The following is a 16,631-nucleotide window of genomic DNA, read 5'->3' as shown; positions in this document are numbered from 1 at the left end:
CCCCCAATGAAATAGAAGCAGCCATCAAAATCTCCCAACCATAAAAAGCCTTTGACCAGATGGCTTCAGTTGAGAATTCTACCAGAAATTCAAAGAACAGCTATCACCAGTTCTCCTCAAAATATTCCACACAATACAGCAGAGGGGTCATTGCCAAACTCTTTTTTACCAACTTCAATAACCTTGGTACCCAAACCACATAAAGATAGAACTAAAAAAAGAACTACAGACCAATATCCCTCATGTACACTGATGCAAAAATACTCAATAAAATACTGGCAAATACAATCCAAGAACACATCAGAGTAATCATCCACCATGATCAAGTAGAATTGATCCCAGGGATTCAAGGATGGTTCAACATATGAAATACAATCCCCCATATAAACAGAATGTGGAAAAAAACACATGATCACCTCACTAGATGCCCAAAAAGCCTTTGACAAAATCCAACACCCCTGCATGATAAAGGTCCAGGAGAGATCAGGGATAACAGGAACATACCTTAACATAATAAAAGCAATATACAGCATGTCGATAGCCAACTTCAAATTAAATGGAGAGAAACTCAATGCAATTCCTCTAAAATTGGGGACAAGTCAAGGCTGTCCACTCTCTCCAATACCTCTTCAATATTGTCCTTAAAGTTCTAGCTAGATCTATAAGACAAGCAAAGGAGATCAAGGGGATACAAACTGGGAATGAAGAAGTCAAACTTTCACTATTTGCAGATGATATGATAGTCTACACAAAAACTCTACCNCTAATATATACAGATGCTACATTCTTGGAGAAAGAAATCAGAGAAACATCACCTTTTACAAATGCCACAAACAACATAAAATACCTTGGGGTAATGTTAACCAAAAGAGTGAAAGACCTGTACCATAAGAATTTTGAGTCTCTTAAGAGAGAAATTAAAGTAGATACTAGAAAATGGAAGGATCTCCCATGTTCTCTGATAGTTAGGATCAACATAGTAAAAATAGCAATCTTGCCAAAAGTAATCTACAGATTAAATGCAATCCCCATCAAAATTCCAACAAAATTCTTCAAAGACCTTGAAAGAACANTTCTCAACTTTAATTGGAGAACCAAAAGACCCAGGATAGCCAAAACAACCCTGTACAATAAAGGATCTTCTGGAGGTATAACCATCCCTGTCTGCAAGCTCCATTAATGATCTATAGTCCTGAGAACAGCTTGGTATTGGCACAAAGAGACAGGTAGACAATGTAATAGAGTTGAAAACACTGACATTAACCCACACACCCACGAACACCTGATTTTTGACAAAGAAGCTATATTCATAGTATAGAATAAAGAAAGCATCTTCAACAAATGTTGCTGGCATANCTGGATGCTGGCATGTAGAAGACTTCAGATAGATCCACATCTATCTCCATGCTCAAAACTTCTTTAATATTGCATTTACCACCAATTCATTTATTGGGGTGTCAATTTTCATTTTATGAAGAAGACTGAAGATCTCTACAATGAAATCATTGCAACATTGACAAATATAGTTGCAGAATTCCAGGATGAATAGATCCCTCAGATTCACAGTGAAAGAGACAGGAACATGATGCCAAGCTGATATATGAATGCAATCTGCCTAAATATCCCAGTGACATTCCTCCCAAGGCAGGAAAAGCAATGCTGAAACTTATTATCTAACTAACCTCAAGTGAATTGGGTGCTTGCTTTGTTCAGTTGTGGAGTCACTTAAGCATCCCTTATCCTGAATTTTACTGGATGTGTGAAGCCCTGTTTGAGTTAATGTTGGCTTCATTTTGGAGGTTCTGCTCCATGGAAGGAAGGTCATGTGTGAGCTTGTGGTGAGGCAGCACACTAGGACAGGAGTGTGTGGAACAAAGCTGAGCATCTTGTGGAGAGGAAAGAGGAGGAGATCACAGGCACACAGTTCTCCCCATGACCAAAGTGTTAGTGATCTCAAACCTTCCCAATGGCCCTCTATTTATACATGTTCCATCACCATGCCAAAAAACTAAACAAAACAAAGCAATAAAAAACCCTAAAAAACAACTCCCAAGAAATTATTCATACTTGGTTGCCTTAACAAACCTTAATACAAAGGGTGGAGCTTAGTTGTTCCTCAGCTTGATATGCCATGCTTTGTTGATACCCATGGGAGACCTACTCCTTTCTGAACAGACACANAGGAGGAGTGGATTGGTGAGGACAGAGGAGAGTTGGGGTGCCACACCAAATCCAGTAGATTCTGTGTGACAAGTTCCACAGACAATAACTTCAAAAGAAGGACGTCTCCTGGAAAAGATTGTGGACCACTCAGCCGGAGAAAAATATTGGGCTGTGATTCTTGTGGCAATTTCTGTTTTTTCTTCTATTCATTTTTTCACATTAATGGAATGTTCCTGAAAGCTTACATTGACATTTTAANAGGGAGATATAGATAAGAATCCATCCCCTGAGGTGGGGCCACTAGCCATGACCTCATCTTAGGAAAAAACAGCACTTTCCAAATCATTCATGTCATTCACATAAATACAAACAGATAAAACTTTCCCAACAATAAATTTCATATGGTTGTACATGTGTCATTGAGAGTGGCCTTAGGTGTCTGGTAAAGAAAGCTTTTAGTAAGAAAGAGTTAAAATTGTTAAAATAGTTCAATATATCAGAAACTCACAAGAACTAGGTAATAGATGTTAAACAATAACTGACTATAAAATTTTATTAATTTGATTCAAAAAGTATGTGGTTAACTCTGGATGATTTCATGTTTTGGATTTCTGCATCACTGTGCCAAGTAACAACAATTTCATATGTTTGGGTTTGTTTAACAAAAACATCCCCTGAGAAAATGTTTCTATAAAAAACCTCGCTTGAGAACTGCAAAATACACTGAGATTCAAACTGCCTCTGTGTTTCTTTCTGTTCGTCACTGCCAAATCCTTATCCACCTAGTCTTTGAGGACCTTCATTCCATGGGACTCCCATACCTGACTGGGGTAGTCCGTGGGAATGGGAAGAAAGAAACTGTGGGAGGGGAAACTGTAGTCAGGATGTAAATAAATGAATAAATTTAACTAATAAAATTCAAAAACAAACAAACATTCAAACAAACAACCCCAAACGAGCCTGGAGGGTTTATCATATGGCCCTTCTGGGGAACAGACAGGCTACAATCTATTTCAGTCCTTGAGAGGGGAATGCCAACTTTCACTCAGCCCAATGGATTATACTGGCGTTATGTGTGGACATGAGTGTCTAGGGCCTTTCTCCCTGTCAAATACTTGGATTGGAAATGTTTGAGTTTCCTTTGTATTATATACATAATGTTCCCCATTGTCAATGCATCCAGTTCAGGCACCATGGATAATTGCCTGTCGTGAAAGAGCCCCAGCTAACCTGGTGTTTGGCTTAAAGGCTGCATTCCTGTGTGGAGTTCATGGTGAGTGTCCAGAGGGACACAAGGCCAGTGTCATAATTTGCCTTGCCTTTCAGACAGAGGAATTGCCAGGATTTCTGATACTGTCCATCAAGCTGAGTGGTTGACTGACTGGGTTGATTCTAAGTTTAGGTTTCCAGCCTCCTTCTTTATCCCATGCTCCCAGCTCACTGCCTTTTTTGCCTGATGACATTTAAATTAATTCCTCTTAGAAAATCCAACTTCCCTTTATTTTTCCTCTGTCTTATTAAACCTGATTATTTCTCTTTTTGAGAAGTATTACAATGCAAAATATTGTGGTGCTATAAGATGCAAATATTAGTTTAGGCATGAGAGATAGCTTAATGGTTAAGAGCCTGTCCTGCTCTCACCGAGGATCTGGATTCACAGCAATTAAGATTTTCTAAGCTGATTTGCTTATTGAGACATTAGCCACAGTGCAGATTCCTCAAACCATCTTTAAAGGCAGCTTGCCAGTGCCCGTGAAGCAGCTTCTCTCTGTTTCAGATATCAGAGATGGGGTCAGCTGCTCTCCTGCTGTGGGTACTGCTGCTCTGGGTTCCAGGTAAGAGGATGCAGTGTTGGGCGTATCCATCTTGGCCATCATTGGTTTTTTTATGCTTTGGTGTCATGATCATTGAGATTATTTCATTTCATTTGTTTTAATTTTTTCTTTTCTTTTATAGCTCCTCAGAATATAACTCATGACTGCTGTTACAGATTCCTCATGCATGATAGTTTTATACTGGCCTGCTTTCAGTGTATCTGTGACAGTAATATGTGTTCCTCACTTCAGGTTCCAATGGGCATGTTGTGTTGACTAAGTATCCAGCTTCTTTGGTCATGTTTCTAGGGAATAGGGCCACCATCTCCTGCAAGACCAGCCAGAATGTCACTATTGGACCTATTGATTTTATGAGCTGGTATCAACAGAAACCAGGACAAGGCCACAAACTCCTCATCTATGGAGCATCCAAGCTAGCATCTGGAGTCCATACCAGATTCAGTGGCAGTGGGTCTGGGACAGACTTCTCCCTCACCATCCATCCTGTGGAGGCTGATGATGTTGCAATTTATTACTGTCAGCAAGGTCTAGTGGTTCCTCCCACAGTGCTCCAGGGCTGAACCAAAACATCCTGGGTTTTCTGTTCATAGAAGCTCAGTTTCTGAGCTATTTCTCACCAGACATCTCAACCCTGTGCAGAGGGGCAGAATTCCCTCTCCCACCGAAGGTGGGCTAGCTCTCCCTGCCCCTCATCAGCTGCAGCACTCATGAAAGTGGTCCACACATCTCAAGTGGTTAAAATAGTAGATCTAGCCTTGTAGGTATACATGTGGGAGGACCAATTTTGGGGATGTTAAAACAGGAGAACTAGCACCACTCCCTGTTCATTTATACAAGAGGTGAACTCGCCAGGGCAATGCTGGAGAACTCACCCTGGTGGTGAAGACAGGGGAGAGTCGTGGTCTGACCAACCCTGCAACTACTCAGGTTCAGGTTTATGAGTTGGCTAACCCCATCACCCAGTCCAGCTGTGATCTGTTGGAGCAGAGGTGGAGTGGGGGGGCTGTGAATATCCAGAGCTACAGGATGTCCATGGCACAGGGCAGCAACAAGACATCCAGGAAGGGTGTGAGTTAGGGACCAGTGTCATTAGTGTACCAGTAGCATAGCAGGACTTGAACTATACTAATCGTTCTTTGTGATCAATGCCTACATATGAAGATGTATGGATAAAGGGATTTACAGAGTGACTCAGTGTGTCACACTGCAGCTTCCATGACAAGATTTTCCCTTTCTTTCAAGAATATAAATGAATAAAGACTGAAAAATTATGACTTAAAAATGCTTAAGCATGTCTATGCTAATATGAGACAATGTAGACTCTAGAAATAAAGAAGGGGTTTGCATAACATTAAAATGGTTGATTTATCAGGTAACATTGTAATTTCCAATGTTTATGCAAGTTCTGTTGATATGGAGCTTCAAATGGGGTAAAGGATATTTGATCAAATTAATGAAAAGTAGAAATAAAGTATAATTATACCTGGGGAGATAAACATGTCTCTATACACCAGTTTTAGAATTGGAGATAGGGTGTCATGCACCCTAGACTTATGCTCTATTAATAAGATCTTTTACTAGCCCTTAATTTTTTGTTTCTATTTTAAAATAAGGTCTCACTTAGATTCTAAAAGTGACCCTGATTTTCCAATTGAACTCACTCAACCACTCATGTGTCAGTATGAGAAGCCTGATCCACCCTGCCCAATAGTTTTCTCAGCAACTGAAAGATCATGCAGTCATGAAGTCAGCAAGGATGTACAAGACTGCAATAACACTCCTAATCCACCTGGACTAGGAGAACTTGGCTGAACTGTATCCCCAAACACAGCAAAATAAGTATTGTTTCAAACTGTCCATGAGTATTTCCTGAAATAAATCCTTATACTGAATGAATTTGGTTAGATCTATGTGTTAAACAATATTGATGTATAACGTCATTAAGCTATAAATGAATATATTGGAAAATTCTGGAATATTGGTCACTACATATCTGTTTTGAAATAACTCACAGCCAAATGCAATTATAGAAAATTTGTTCCTCCCCCTGTCTATTTGCTCAGGGTTTCTTGTCCACTTCTGCTCCTTCGAGGGTCTATGCAATCTTTTGTTGGGGTCCTCCTTGTTTCCTAGCTCTGTGGCAGTGTGGATTGTAGGCTAGTAATCCTTTGCTCTATGTTTAATATCCATATATGAGTGAGTACATACCATGTTTGTCTTTTTGTGACTGGGTTACCTCACTCAGGATGGTTTCTTCTAGGTACATCCATTTGCCTGAGAATTTCAAGATTCCATTGTTTTTTCCCCACTGAGTAGTAAGTACTTCATTGTGTAAATGTACCACATTTTCTCTATCCTTTCTTCAGTTGAGGGTCATCTAGGCTACTTTCAGGTTCTGACTATTCCAAATAGTGCTGCTATGAACATAGTTGAACATATGTCCTTATTTTGTGTTTGTGCATTCTTGGAGTTTATGCCCAATAGAGGAATTGCTGGATCATTAGGTAGACTTATTCCCATTTTAGTGTGAAACAGACATCCTGATTTCCAAAGTGGTTGTACAAGTTTACACTCCCAGCAGGAATGGAGGAAAGTTCCTCTTTCTCCACATCCTTTCCAGCATAGAATGTCATTGGCGTTATTAATTTTAGCCATTCTGACAGGAGTTAGATAGTATCTCAGAGTGGTTTAGAGTTGCATTTCCGTGATGGCTAAGGATGTTGAACACTTTCTTTTTTATGATTTGTTTTTTTTTAACTTTTTAAAATTTGAATTAGAAACAGGATTGTTTTACATGACAATCCCAGTTGCCTTTTCCCTCCTATCCTCCCCTACCACCCCCCAACTAAATCCCTTTCTATTACATATCCTTTCTGGTACCACTGGGTGGTAAAGCCTTCCACAGGGTGTCATCAAAGTCTATTGTATCCTTTGGGATTGGGACTAGACCCACCCCTTTGTGTCTTGGCTCAGGGAGTACGCCTCTATATGGAATGGGTTCCCAAAGTCGCCACCTATGTTAGGGACAAGTACTGGACTACTACAGGTGGTCCCATAGATTTCCAAGGTTTCTGCACAGAAACCCATGTTCCTGGGGTCTGGATCAGCCCCTGCTGGTATTCCAGCTATCAGTCTGTGGAGCAAGACTTCCCCGATGTTCTGGTCAGCTGTTTCTGTGGGTCTCACAAGCCTGATCTGGACCCCTTTGCTTTTCACTCGTCTTTCCCTGCACCAGAGTTCCAGTTCAGTTTGGTGATTAGTTGTGGGTGTCTGCTTCTATATCTACCCACAGCTAAATGAAGGCTAAAGGATGGCATATGTTAGTCATCATTCACATTATCAAGGAGGGCATTTAAGGCAGCCTCTCCTCTGTTGCTTAGATTGTTACCTGGTGTCATCATTGTAGATCTCCAGATTTCCCTAGTGCCTGATTTCTCTGTAAACTTAAAATGTCTCCCTCTATTATGGTATCTCCTTTCTTGTTATCATCTATTCTTCCACTGACTCAACTTTCCTGCTCCCCAATGTCCTCTGAATCCCTGCTCTTCTCCCCTTCTCATTCTCCTAGCTCCCTCCCCCCTCTTCCCGTGCTCCTAATTTGCTCAGGGGATCTTGACCCATTCCCATTCTACAGGGGACCACACATTTCTATCTTATGGTCTTCCTTGTTTACTAGCTTCTTTGGCAGTGTGGATTGTAGGCTAGTAATAATTTATTCTATGCCTAAAATATGCATATCAGTGAGTACATACCATGTTTGTCTTTTTGTGATTGGGTTACCTCACTCAGTATGGTTTCTTCTAGTTCCATCCATTTTCTTGAATATTTCAAGAATCCATTGTTTTTTCTCACTAAGTAGTACTCCATTGTGTTAATGTACCACATTTGCTCTATCCATTCTTCGGTTGAAGGGCATCTAGGCTGCTTCCAGTTTCTGTCTATTACAAACAGTGCTGCTATGAACATGGTTGAACAGATGTCCTTGTATGAATGTGCTTCTTTTGGGTGTATACCTAAGAGTGGAATTGCTGGATCTTGTGGTAGACTGATTCCAAATTTTCTGAGTAGCCGCCATACTTATTTCCAAAGTTGCTGTACAAGTTGGCACTCCCACCAGCAGTGTTCCCTTTTCTCCACATCCTCTCCAGCATGAACTCTTATTGGTGTTTTTATTTTGGTTGAACACTTTCTTAAGTGTCTTTCAGCCATTTTATTTTCCTCTGTGGGGAATTCTCTATTTAGTTCTGCAGCCCACTTTTTATTTTCATTGTTCAGCGTTTTGTTGCTACCTTTTTGAGTTCATTTAATACTTTGGAAGTCAGCCCTCTCTCATATGTGGGGTTGGCAAACATCTTTTCCCATTGTGTGGGATATCACTTTGTCTTGCTGACTGTGTCCTTTGCCTTACAGAAGCTTCTCAGTTTCAGGAGGTCCCATTTATTAATTGTCGATCTCAATGTCTGTGCTACTGGAGCTATGTTCAAGAATCGATCTCCTGTACCAATTTTTTCAGGGTATCACCTACTTTCTCTTCTAGGAGGTACAGTGTGACTAAATTTATGTTGATGTCTTTGATCTATTTGGACTTTAGTTTTGTGCATGGTGATAGATATGGATCTAACTACAATTTTCTACATGTCCTAATCCAGTTATGCCAACACCATTTGTTGAATGCTTTCTTTTTTCCACTGTATATCTTTAGATTCTTTGTCAAAAATCAGGTGTTGGTAGGCCCTATCCTAAAGGATATGGCAGAATCTGAAGACCCTCCATAGAAGGTCTCACACTCCCTGAGGAGTAGAAAGGGTGTGGGAAATGTATGGTGCTAGTGGGGGGCAGGGAAGACAGGAGGGAGATGGAACTGGGATTTACATGTAAAAGAAGTTGTTTGTAATTTTAAATTGGTCTAATTACCACTATAAAACAACCAATCTAATTTAAGTAAAGAAAGAAAGAAAAAAAAAGAGAATTCTGGCACTAGGGATCTACAAGTGTGACCACTACTAACAACCTAAGCAATAGTTGAGAGGATACCTTGAATGTCCTTCTCTGATAAGGAGATTGATGACTACTTTTATGCTATCATAGAGTCTTCATCCAATTGCTGATGTAAGCAGAGGCAGACACCCAAAGCTACACGCCAAACTGGATTCTGGAATCCAGTTGCAGAGGGAGGAATGATGAGCAAAGTGGTAAAAACCAGGCTGAAGAAACCTACAGAAACAGCTGACCTGAACAAGGGCACGCTCATGAACCCCAGTTTGATAGTTGGGAAACCAGCATAGGACTGTTCCAGACCCCCTGAATGAAGATGTCAGTTTGCAGTTCTGGATAATCTATTGGGACTCTGGTATTGGACAAAATTTATCCCTAGAACACGAATGTACTTTGGGAGCTCTCTCCAGATAGAGGGATATGCTCTCATCCTAGACACATGAGTAATGGTCTAGACAACCCCCCCGCCCGCTCCAAAAGATATGACAGACTTTAAAGATTCCCCATGGAAGGCCTCACCCTCCTTGGGGAGCAGAAAGGATTTAGGGCAGGGGATCAGTGTGGGGCAGGGAAAAGGAGTGGAGGGAGAGAGAACTGAGATTGACATGTAAAAAAAGCTTGTTTCTAATTTGAAATTGGTCTAATTACCATTATAAAAATAAAGAATATATATAAAAAATCAAAAGGTAATCTAAAAGTCACTATCCATCTGTAGAAGAGCAAAGATTATTCATATATTAAACTTTCATTGCCTTTAATCACATATACTTATTTAGAAGGTATTTCAACAATGTTTATTCTTCTGCTCTATATTCCTATCTGAGGATGGCAAAACTGATAGAATCATTCATGGTTGCCTGTGAAGCTGTGTTTCCCATGGGGTAGACAATTCAGCTGTAATTCATTGTTCTGCCATTTTCATTATAGAAAAATGTCTGAACAGTTTTATATGATTTTCCAAAGGCAAGTAGCACATGATAACAATTGGACTGTCTACGTAGGGAGGTTTTCATTTTAGGCTAAAGCACAGTATGATGTCACCAAAGACCTCAAATACAAAGCCCAATTGTTTGCCCTCACATGAGGGTCATAGCTACAAACCACAATGACACTTCCTCAAGTCCATTCATAGCAACATTATTTGTAATAGCCAGGATCTGGAAACAACCTACAATGCCCTCAAATGAAGAATGGATAAAGAAAATGTGGTACATTTACACAATAGAGTATTACTCAGCAGTAACAAAATAATCACATCATGAATATTTCAGGAAAATGAATAGAATTAGAAAAAAAATCATCCTGAGTGGGGTAACCCAGATGCAGAAAGACAAACATGGTATTTACTCACTCATAAATGGATCTTACATGTAAAATAAAAGATAGCCAGCCTGTAAATCCACAGCCCCAGAGAAGCTAGGTAAAAAGGAGAACCATAAGAAAATATATTCTCATATTGAAATATTTTAATGGCTTGAAATAATCATTGAGATTTAAGTGTTACAGCATCACAAAATCATGCAGCAGTCTCTGTAACACCCTATATCCAGGGGTGAAAAGACTGATGAGGAATGGAGGTCAGTACACACCAACTTTGTTAACTATACCATGGTCTGTTTCTATCTTGTAACCCCAACTTCTATCATTTGTTAGCACTACTCCACTTAGGAAACCAAATAGTTCATAGTGATGTTTAAAAGATGCCTTGTCCTGCATGACCTTGCACCCTGGATCTTCCTGTGTCTGCTTTTGAGAACACTCAAACCAAATTATTCAGTTCATCTGGACTTTATTCCCCGTGGGTTTCTATATAAAATCACTGTGGAGAGGCACTATTAAGGGACCCATCTGGATACTCTCACTCATATGTTAGTCTCTTCCAATAAGTGGATTGAGCAGGGTATATTTATATATTTTGGATATGTGTATACATAGATGCATGTAAGACTAATGAAAAAGAGGTCATGAATGTGAAAGAGAGCAAGGAGTGATTTTAGGGAAGTGTAGGGGGAGGGGAGATTATGTAATTATATTATACTCTCCAAAATAAAAGATAATCTAGGGTTTAGTTTTATCGGAATTCAGAAAAAATAATGGGCTCAATTTCATTAGCAGAAATGGGTCACAGAGCAAAGATAGTATCAGGCCCTCTTCCTCTTTTATTTTTCCCTCAAACCTCAAATACTATAGATGTAAAGGCTTCTGAGTGTCATGGATTCTGGCAGCAATGAATGACTGGGAAGGGTGATGTGGTCACATCTTATATCAGTTAGTACTGGGTATCTAGTCATCAGGAATTCACATCATCATATGAGAGGCAGAAGCTCTACCTGCTTTTAGTCAATCGAAACAGGCCATACTTGAGGTATCAGCTCTGAGCCCCCAAGAAGAAACATATTTACATACATAAGAAAGACAGGGTGTGGCTCTTACAGTACTAATCCAGCTAGAGTAGTTACTTAGCATCCCACGATGAACTTAAACAAAGAACTGGATATAGGAAAGATAACCCTCCTGCACCTAAGCAGTGGTTGCCAAATACATTCCTTTAGATCCCAGAAAACACAAAGATAATCCTGGGAAGTTATGTGACAATGTATGTCACCCACCTTTACCCTATTGTGTCAGGATCACAATCCTTGAATAGTTTCTATATGGTTAAGTGATAATTGCCTTCTAAAATAATTGAAACTACATTAAGCAAATTGTGTACCTCAACTCAGGTATGGTTTCTCAGTGAACTTAGCCAATTTCCCCTTGGATAGATGGGAACCACAAACCTGACTTCAATCAAATTGTTTTTCAAATATTTGCAACCAAGGTGGACTTCAAAGAGACCTCACTGAAGAAACCAGATTGTGTTTTTTCCACAGATGGGAGTGTCTTTATTGAATAGGGAGTTCTGCCTGCTGCGTGGATTGACAAAATAATACAGAGACATATTAGATACAATGCTGCTTGGCCAATGACTAGGATTCTCATCTGTTAGCTCAGTCTTAATTATCATACATCTATATATTTTATAAGACTTATCTTATCAGACGCCTTATTGGCGTCCCTCCTTGCCGGTGGATCACATTGCGCTGCTGCAGGAGGAAGGGGAAAAAGGGGGCACTTCCTGTTTCCTTGCTTAGATATGAATCTCCTTGCTATGTCACTTCCTGCCTAGATCACCACTTATCTACTACATTTCCCAGAATCCTCTTTGACAACCTGTTCTGTCTAACTTGCTGTCTCAATGGCCAAACAGTAATCTATTTAACAATCAATAAGATAAACATACACAAAAGTACTTCCCCCATCACTGCAGAGCTGGATAGTCAGCAGTCCCTCTAAATTGGACAATGAGAAGTTCACTTTCTTCCCCTGAGACAACTGTTAGGGATCTGAGCAGAGTAGCCTGAGCTGAGAAAGGAGTCATTGTTTCCACCATTCCTGAGTATGCACTTTAGATCTTCCGTATTCATCTGTAAAGGGAGACTATTCCTCATAGATAATGGGTGTCCTATAAGATATCACCAGTAGGTCAACTTGTTGCTGTCCTGCATCTTTTTCTCTTGAGAAGTAACACTGATACATTGTGATTGCCATCATGTGGGTTCTAGTGAAAAAACGAAAGGAAATAAGAAAATATCACAGCCAAGTTCACTGCCAAAGTGCACCATTTCCCAAGGTAGCCAACACTCATTTAGTTTTAGTTTTAGAGGACTTCTGCTATAAAATAAGGCTTCAAGATTCCTGGCAGAAATGGATGCTATCTTGGGGATACACCCTTCATTCTTCAGATTGGATTCAATTCAAGAAAGAAAACCATCTGCCTGAGTCCAGACAAGGAGAGGACCTTAAGTCTTAGTTTTGTTTCTGTTGTGGATATTAAACATCCTGACCAAAAGTAGTTCAGAAGAGAAAAGGGTTTGGTTTGTGCTTCTGGTTACCATGTATCATTGAGGGGAAGTCAAGGCAATAATTCAAGCAGATTGTCACATTCCAGCCATAGTCAGAAACAGACAGCAACAAATGAACTCATGCTGCCTGTTTGCTCACTACTTCCTCTCTTCACTCTTGTACAGTTCATGGTGCCATCCATGAAATGGTGCTGTGTGTGCATTCCAGGGTTTGTCTTTTGGCCTCAATTAACAATGAAAACAGTCTGTCCCAGAAATGCCCACATGCCAACCTCAGCTAGAGAATTCCTCAGTTGAGGGTTTCTTCTCATGTGATTCCAGGAGACATTAACAAGGCAAGAAAGTGGTGGACTGATTCAAAATGAGTTTGACAAGGACATAGGATCACAACCTGGCAAAGATTTCTCATGTATCCCATTTGAACACAAAACTAGAAATATTCCATGGGCCAGTGTGTTTCTCAGGAAAAATTTATAAAACAAGGTAGTTTTTCCCAAATGCTAGAACATAAGTATTAGAGGGTCTTTGTCCTTGGCAGGCTCTATGTAACTAATGTTTATTTTCCCCCAGTGTAGAGGTTAATGAAACTTACTTTCCAGTTTCTGTTTAGCCTACTATGTAAACTCCATACTACTTGATCTTCCTCTGACAACTTTGTTTTCTTTGTTTTACATTTTTTAATTCTTTAATTACTACTCATATATACATATCCATCACCCCCATTCCCTTGCCCTCCCATCTTCCTATGTTCCCCTCCAACCTCCCCAACCCACCACCCAACTCCTCCCCAGGTATAGTAAGGCCCAACTCAGGGGACATTCAAAGTCCATTATAGTGGGGTACAATTAATGCATATTGCAAAGGAATCAGAGCAAGTTTGATGAACAGATGTTTAACGAGAGACATACATGCAACGTGTGTGTGTGAGGTATGTGACATATATGTGACATGCTTGTGACATGCATGTGACATGTATGTGATATGTGACATACATGCGACATGCTTATGACATGCTTGTGACATGCTTGTGACATGCATGCAACATGCGTGTGACATGTGTGTGACATGTGTGTGAAATGTATGTGACATGCTTTTGACATACATGTGACAAGATGAAATAAGAGATGAAATAAGTCCCCTACAACCAGGCGAACCATGGATCAGAGAGAGCTGCTTTTATCTGGTGTCAGGAGTGGGATATTACCAATACGGAGCCAAGTAGGAATATAAGGGTATTTAATAGGGAAAAGCCTTACTTACAGAGCGACCTAGCCAGCCAGCTTGGCAGCAGTCTGTACAGCAAGCCGAAAGGGGTGAAAACTGAAAGTGAAACTCAGCCAACTGAAACTCTTACTCTACCTCACCCTGACCACACCCTCGCAGGTGGGGTCAGGTAGACCTGTAGCCAGCCCCTAAGTAGGCATGGCTACAGGTTCCCATGCACACAAACGCACACACACACACACACACACACACACACACACACACACACACTATGTAGAGGCATAGATGCAGACAAAACGCAATATACATAAAGTACAAATAAATAAAAGTTTAGTTCTGAGGGATCACAGTGCTCTTGCAACTCACACCCTTTACAGCAGAGCATTGACAGTGCTCTCCCCACATGAAACCTCTCAGTAACAGAACATGATGATTCCACAGGGCCTGTTACAAAATCACCTGGGATACACTAAAACACTCTAAATACAAAAAATACTTCTTTGCTAATCCTAACTGCCATGGGGTGACACAAGAACAGGTATCCTGTGAGCACTAAGTCAAGCTCTTCTGACCTGATCTGCATATTGAGACATTAGCTACAGTGCAGATTGTTCAGCCATCTTTAAAGGCTGATTGCTAGGACCCAAGAAACAGCCTCTAGTCCAGGTCTCAGAGATGGGGTCAGCTGCTCTTCTGCTGTGGGTACTGTTGCTCGGGGTTCCAGGTGAGAGACTGTAATATTGGGAAAATTCACTGTGGCCATTATTGAATTTTATGACTTGGTATCCTGATCAATGAAATTATGATATTTAATTGGTTTTAAATTTCCATTTTATTTTATGTTTCTCAGACTATAGTTCATGACTGCTGTTACAGGTTCTACATATATGATGGCTTTACATTGGGGAGATATTAGTATATGTGTGACAGCAATATGTGCTTATCACCACAGGTTCTACTGGGGGAATTGTGCTGACTAATCTCCAGCTTCCTTGACTGTGTCTCCAGGGCAAAGTGGCATCATCTCCTGCAGAGCCAGCCAGAGTGTCAATACAGCTGGTATTCCTCTTATGAACTGTTATCAACAGAAACCAGGACAACTCTCCAAACTCCTCATCTATAATTCATCCAACCTAGCATCTGGGGTCCCTGCCAGGTTCAGTGGCAGAGAAGTCTGGGACAGACGTCACCCTCACCATCCACCCTTTGGAGGCTGATGAAGTTGCAACCTATTACTGTCAGCAAGGTCTAGCGCTTCCTCTCACAGTGCTCCAGGGCTAAACCAAAACCTCCTGGAGTTGCTGTCCACTGAAGCTCAGTCTCTAAGCTGTTTCTAGCCAGACACCACAACCATGTGATTCTACCAATATTGTTTGTAAAGAGTCTGAATCTGTGAAATAGAATTCTCAAAGTAAGTGTGTTTGCCCTATTGCGCATGCTTTACAAATAAGTGTTTCCTTACTTAATAAAGACCCACCTGATACTATTTTCAAGGCTCTTTTACTGTTCAATAAACTGAGTAGACAGGCTTCAAATTTATAGCTTCATTAAGTGGCCTCTCTGGGGATTCATTCAGGGACACTCCTGATACATGCCTGGCCTCAGCACCTTTCCTTAGTCTCAGAAGAATAAGAATATTCTATAATCCTTGTCTTGTGTCCTTGACTCTAAAGCCAGAACCACATGGCCAGAGTTGCCAAATTCTGCTGCTTTTCAGGACTGAAACATAACTGCCTCATTGAATTACATTTCCACCAGCTTTCTGGTTTCCATGATTTCTTTCACTGCCTAAGCTTGGCTGTCCTGGAACTTGCTCTGTAGATCAGATTGCCCTCAAGCCAAGAGAAATGCCAGCCACTGCTTTCCCAGTGCTGGAGTTTAAGGCATGTAAACCATACCTGACTATAAGCTTCTCTTTAATACCTTTCACAAGTTGGAAATTTGGCTGGGTAAGATCTTGCCCTGAGGTCACTACTCCTTTTATTCCATCTGTTAATCTGTTCATCTCCTTGAACACAGGACTTAACTCCATTTTTCTTCCGGTTGCTCCTCATATAAGTCTACATTGTGCATTTTGTCTTGTTCAGCTTGCTTGTTTTCATTATATATCTTAATTAGAGTTACCATTAAAAAGTACATCACAGAGCCTATACAATGCTGTTTTTGAGATTACCTCTGTCAACGGATTTATTCCAAATCTATCACTTCAGCCTCAGGTAAACTTGCTGTGACAATCCAAAAAGCAGCCACATTCTTCATCAAGAGTTCAAAAGAGTAATCACTAGATAACATACTAAAATTCTTCTGTGAAACCCCTTGAAGCAGCCCTCCTACAGTTCAAATCCAGAAAAATATAGGATCTACATCCCCAAAATTGGTTCTCCCACATCTATATCTATAAGGCGAGATCTACTCTGTTAACCACTTGAGATGTGTGGACCACTTTCATGAGTGCTGCAGCTGATGAGGGGCAGGGACAGCTCTCCCACCTTTAGTGGGGGATGGAATT

At 40.5% G+C, this 16,631-nt stretch overlaps 1 pseudogene and 1 gene segment (V, D, J or C); both read left to right on the top strand.

Moving 5' to 3' along the window:
* The first annotated feature begins 3,949 nt into the window (after positions 1-3,949).
* On the top strand, positions 3,950-4,558 carry LOC113838490. The segment is given in 2 exon segments: positions 3,950-3,998; positions 4,230-4,558. Coding segments are annotated over 2 exon segments (378 nt in total).
* Positions 4,559-14,797: 10,239 nt separating this feature from the next.
* Positions 14,798-15,403, top strand: LOC113838491 (annotated as a pseudogene).
* Positions 15,404-16,631: the final 1,228 nt, after the last annotated feature.

The sequence above is a fragment of the Cricetulus griseus genome, chromosome 8 (assembly GCF_003668045.3).
Source record: "Cricetulus griseus strain 17A/GY chromosome 8, alternate assembly CriGri-PICRH-1.0, whole genome shotgun sequence".
In the NCBI taxonomy this organism is placed as follows: Eukaryota; Metazoa; Chordata; class Mammalia; order Rodentia; family Cricetidae; genus Cricetulus; species Cricetulus griseus.
Note: the sequence above shows the minus strand (reverse complement) of the source record. Positions and strands in the feature narration are given on the sequence as shown.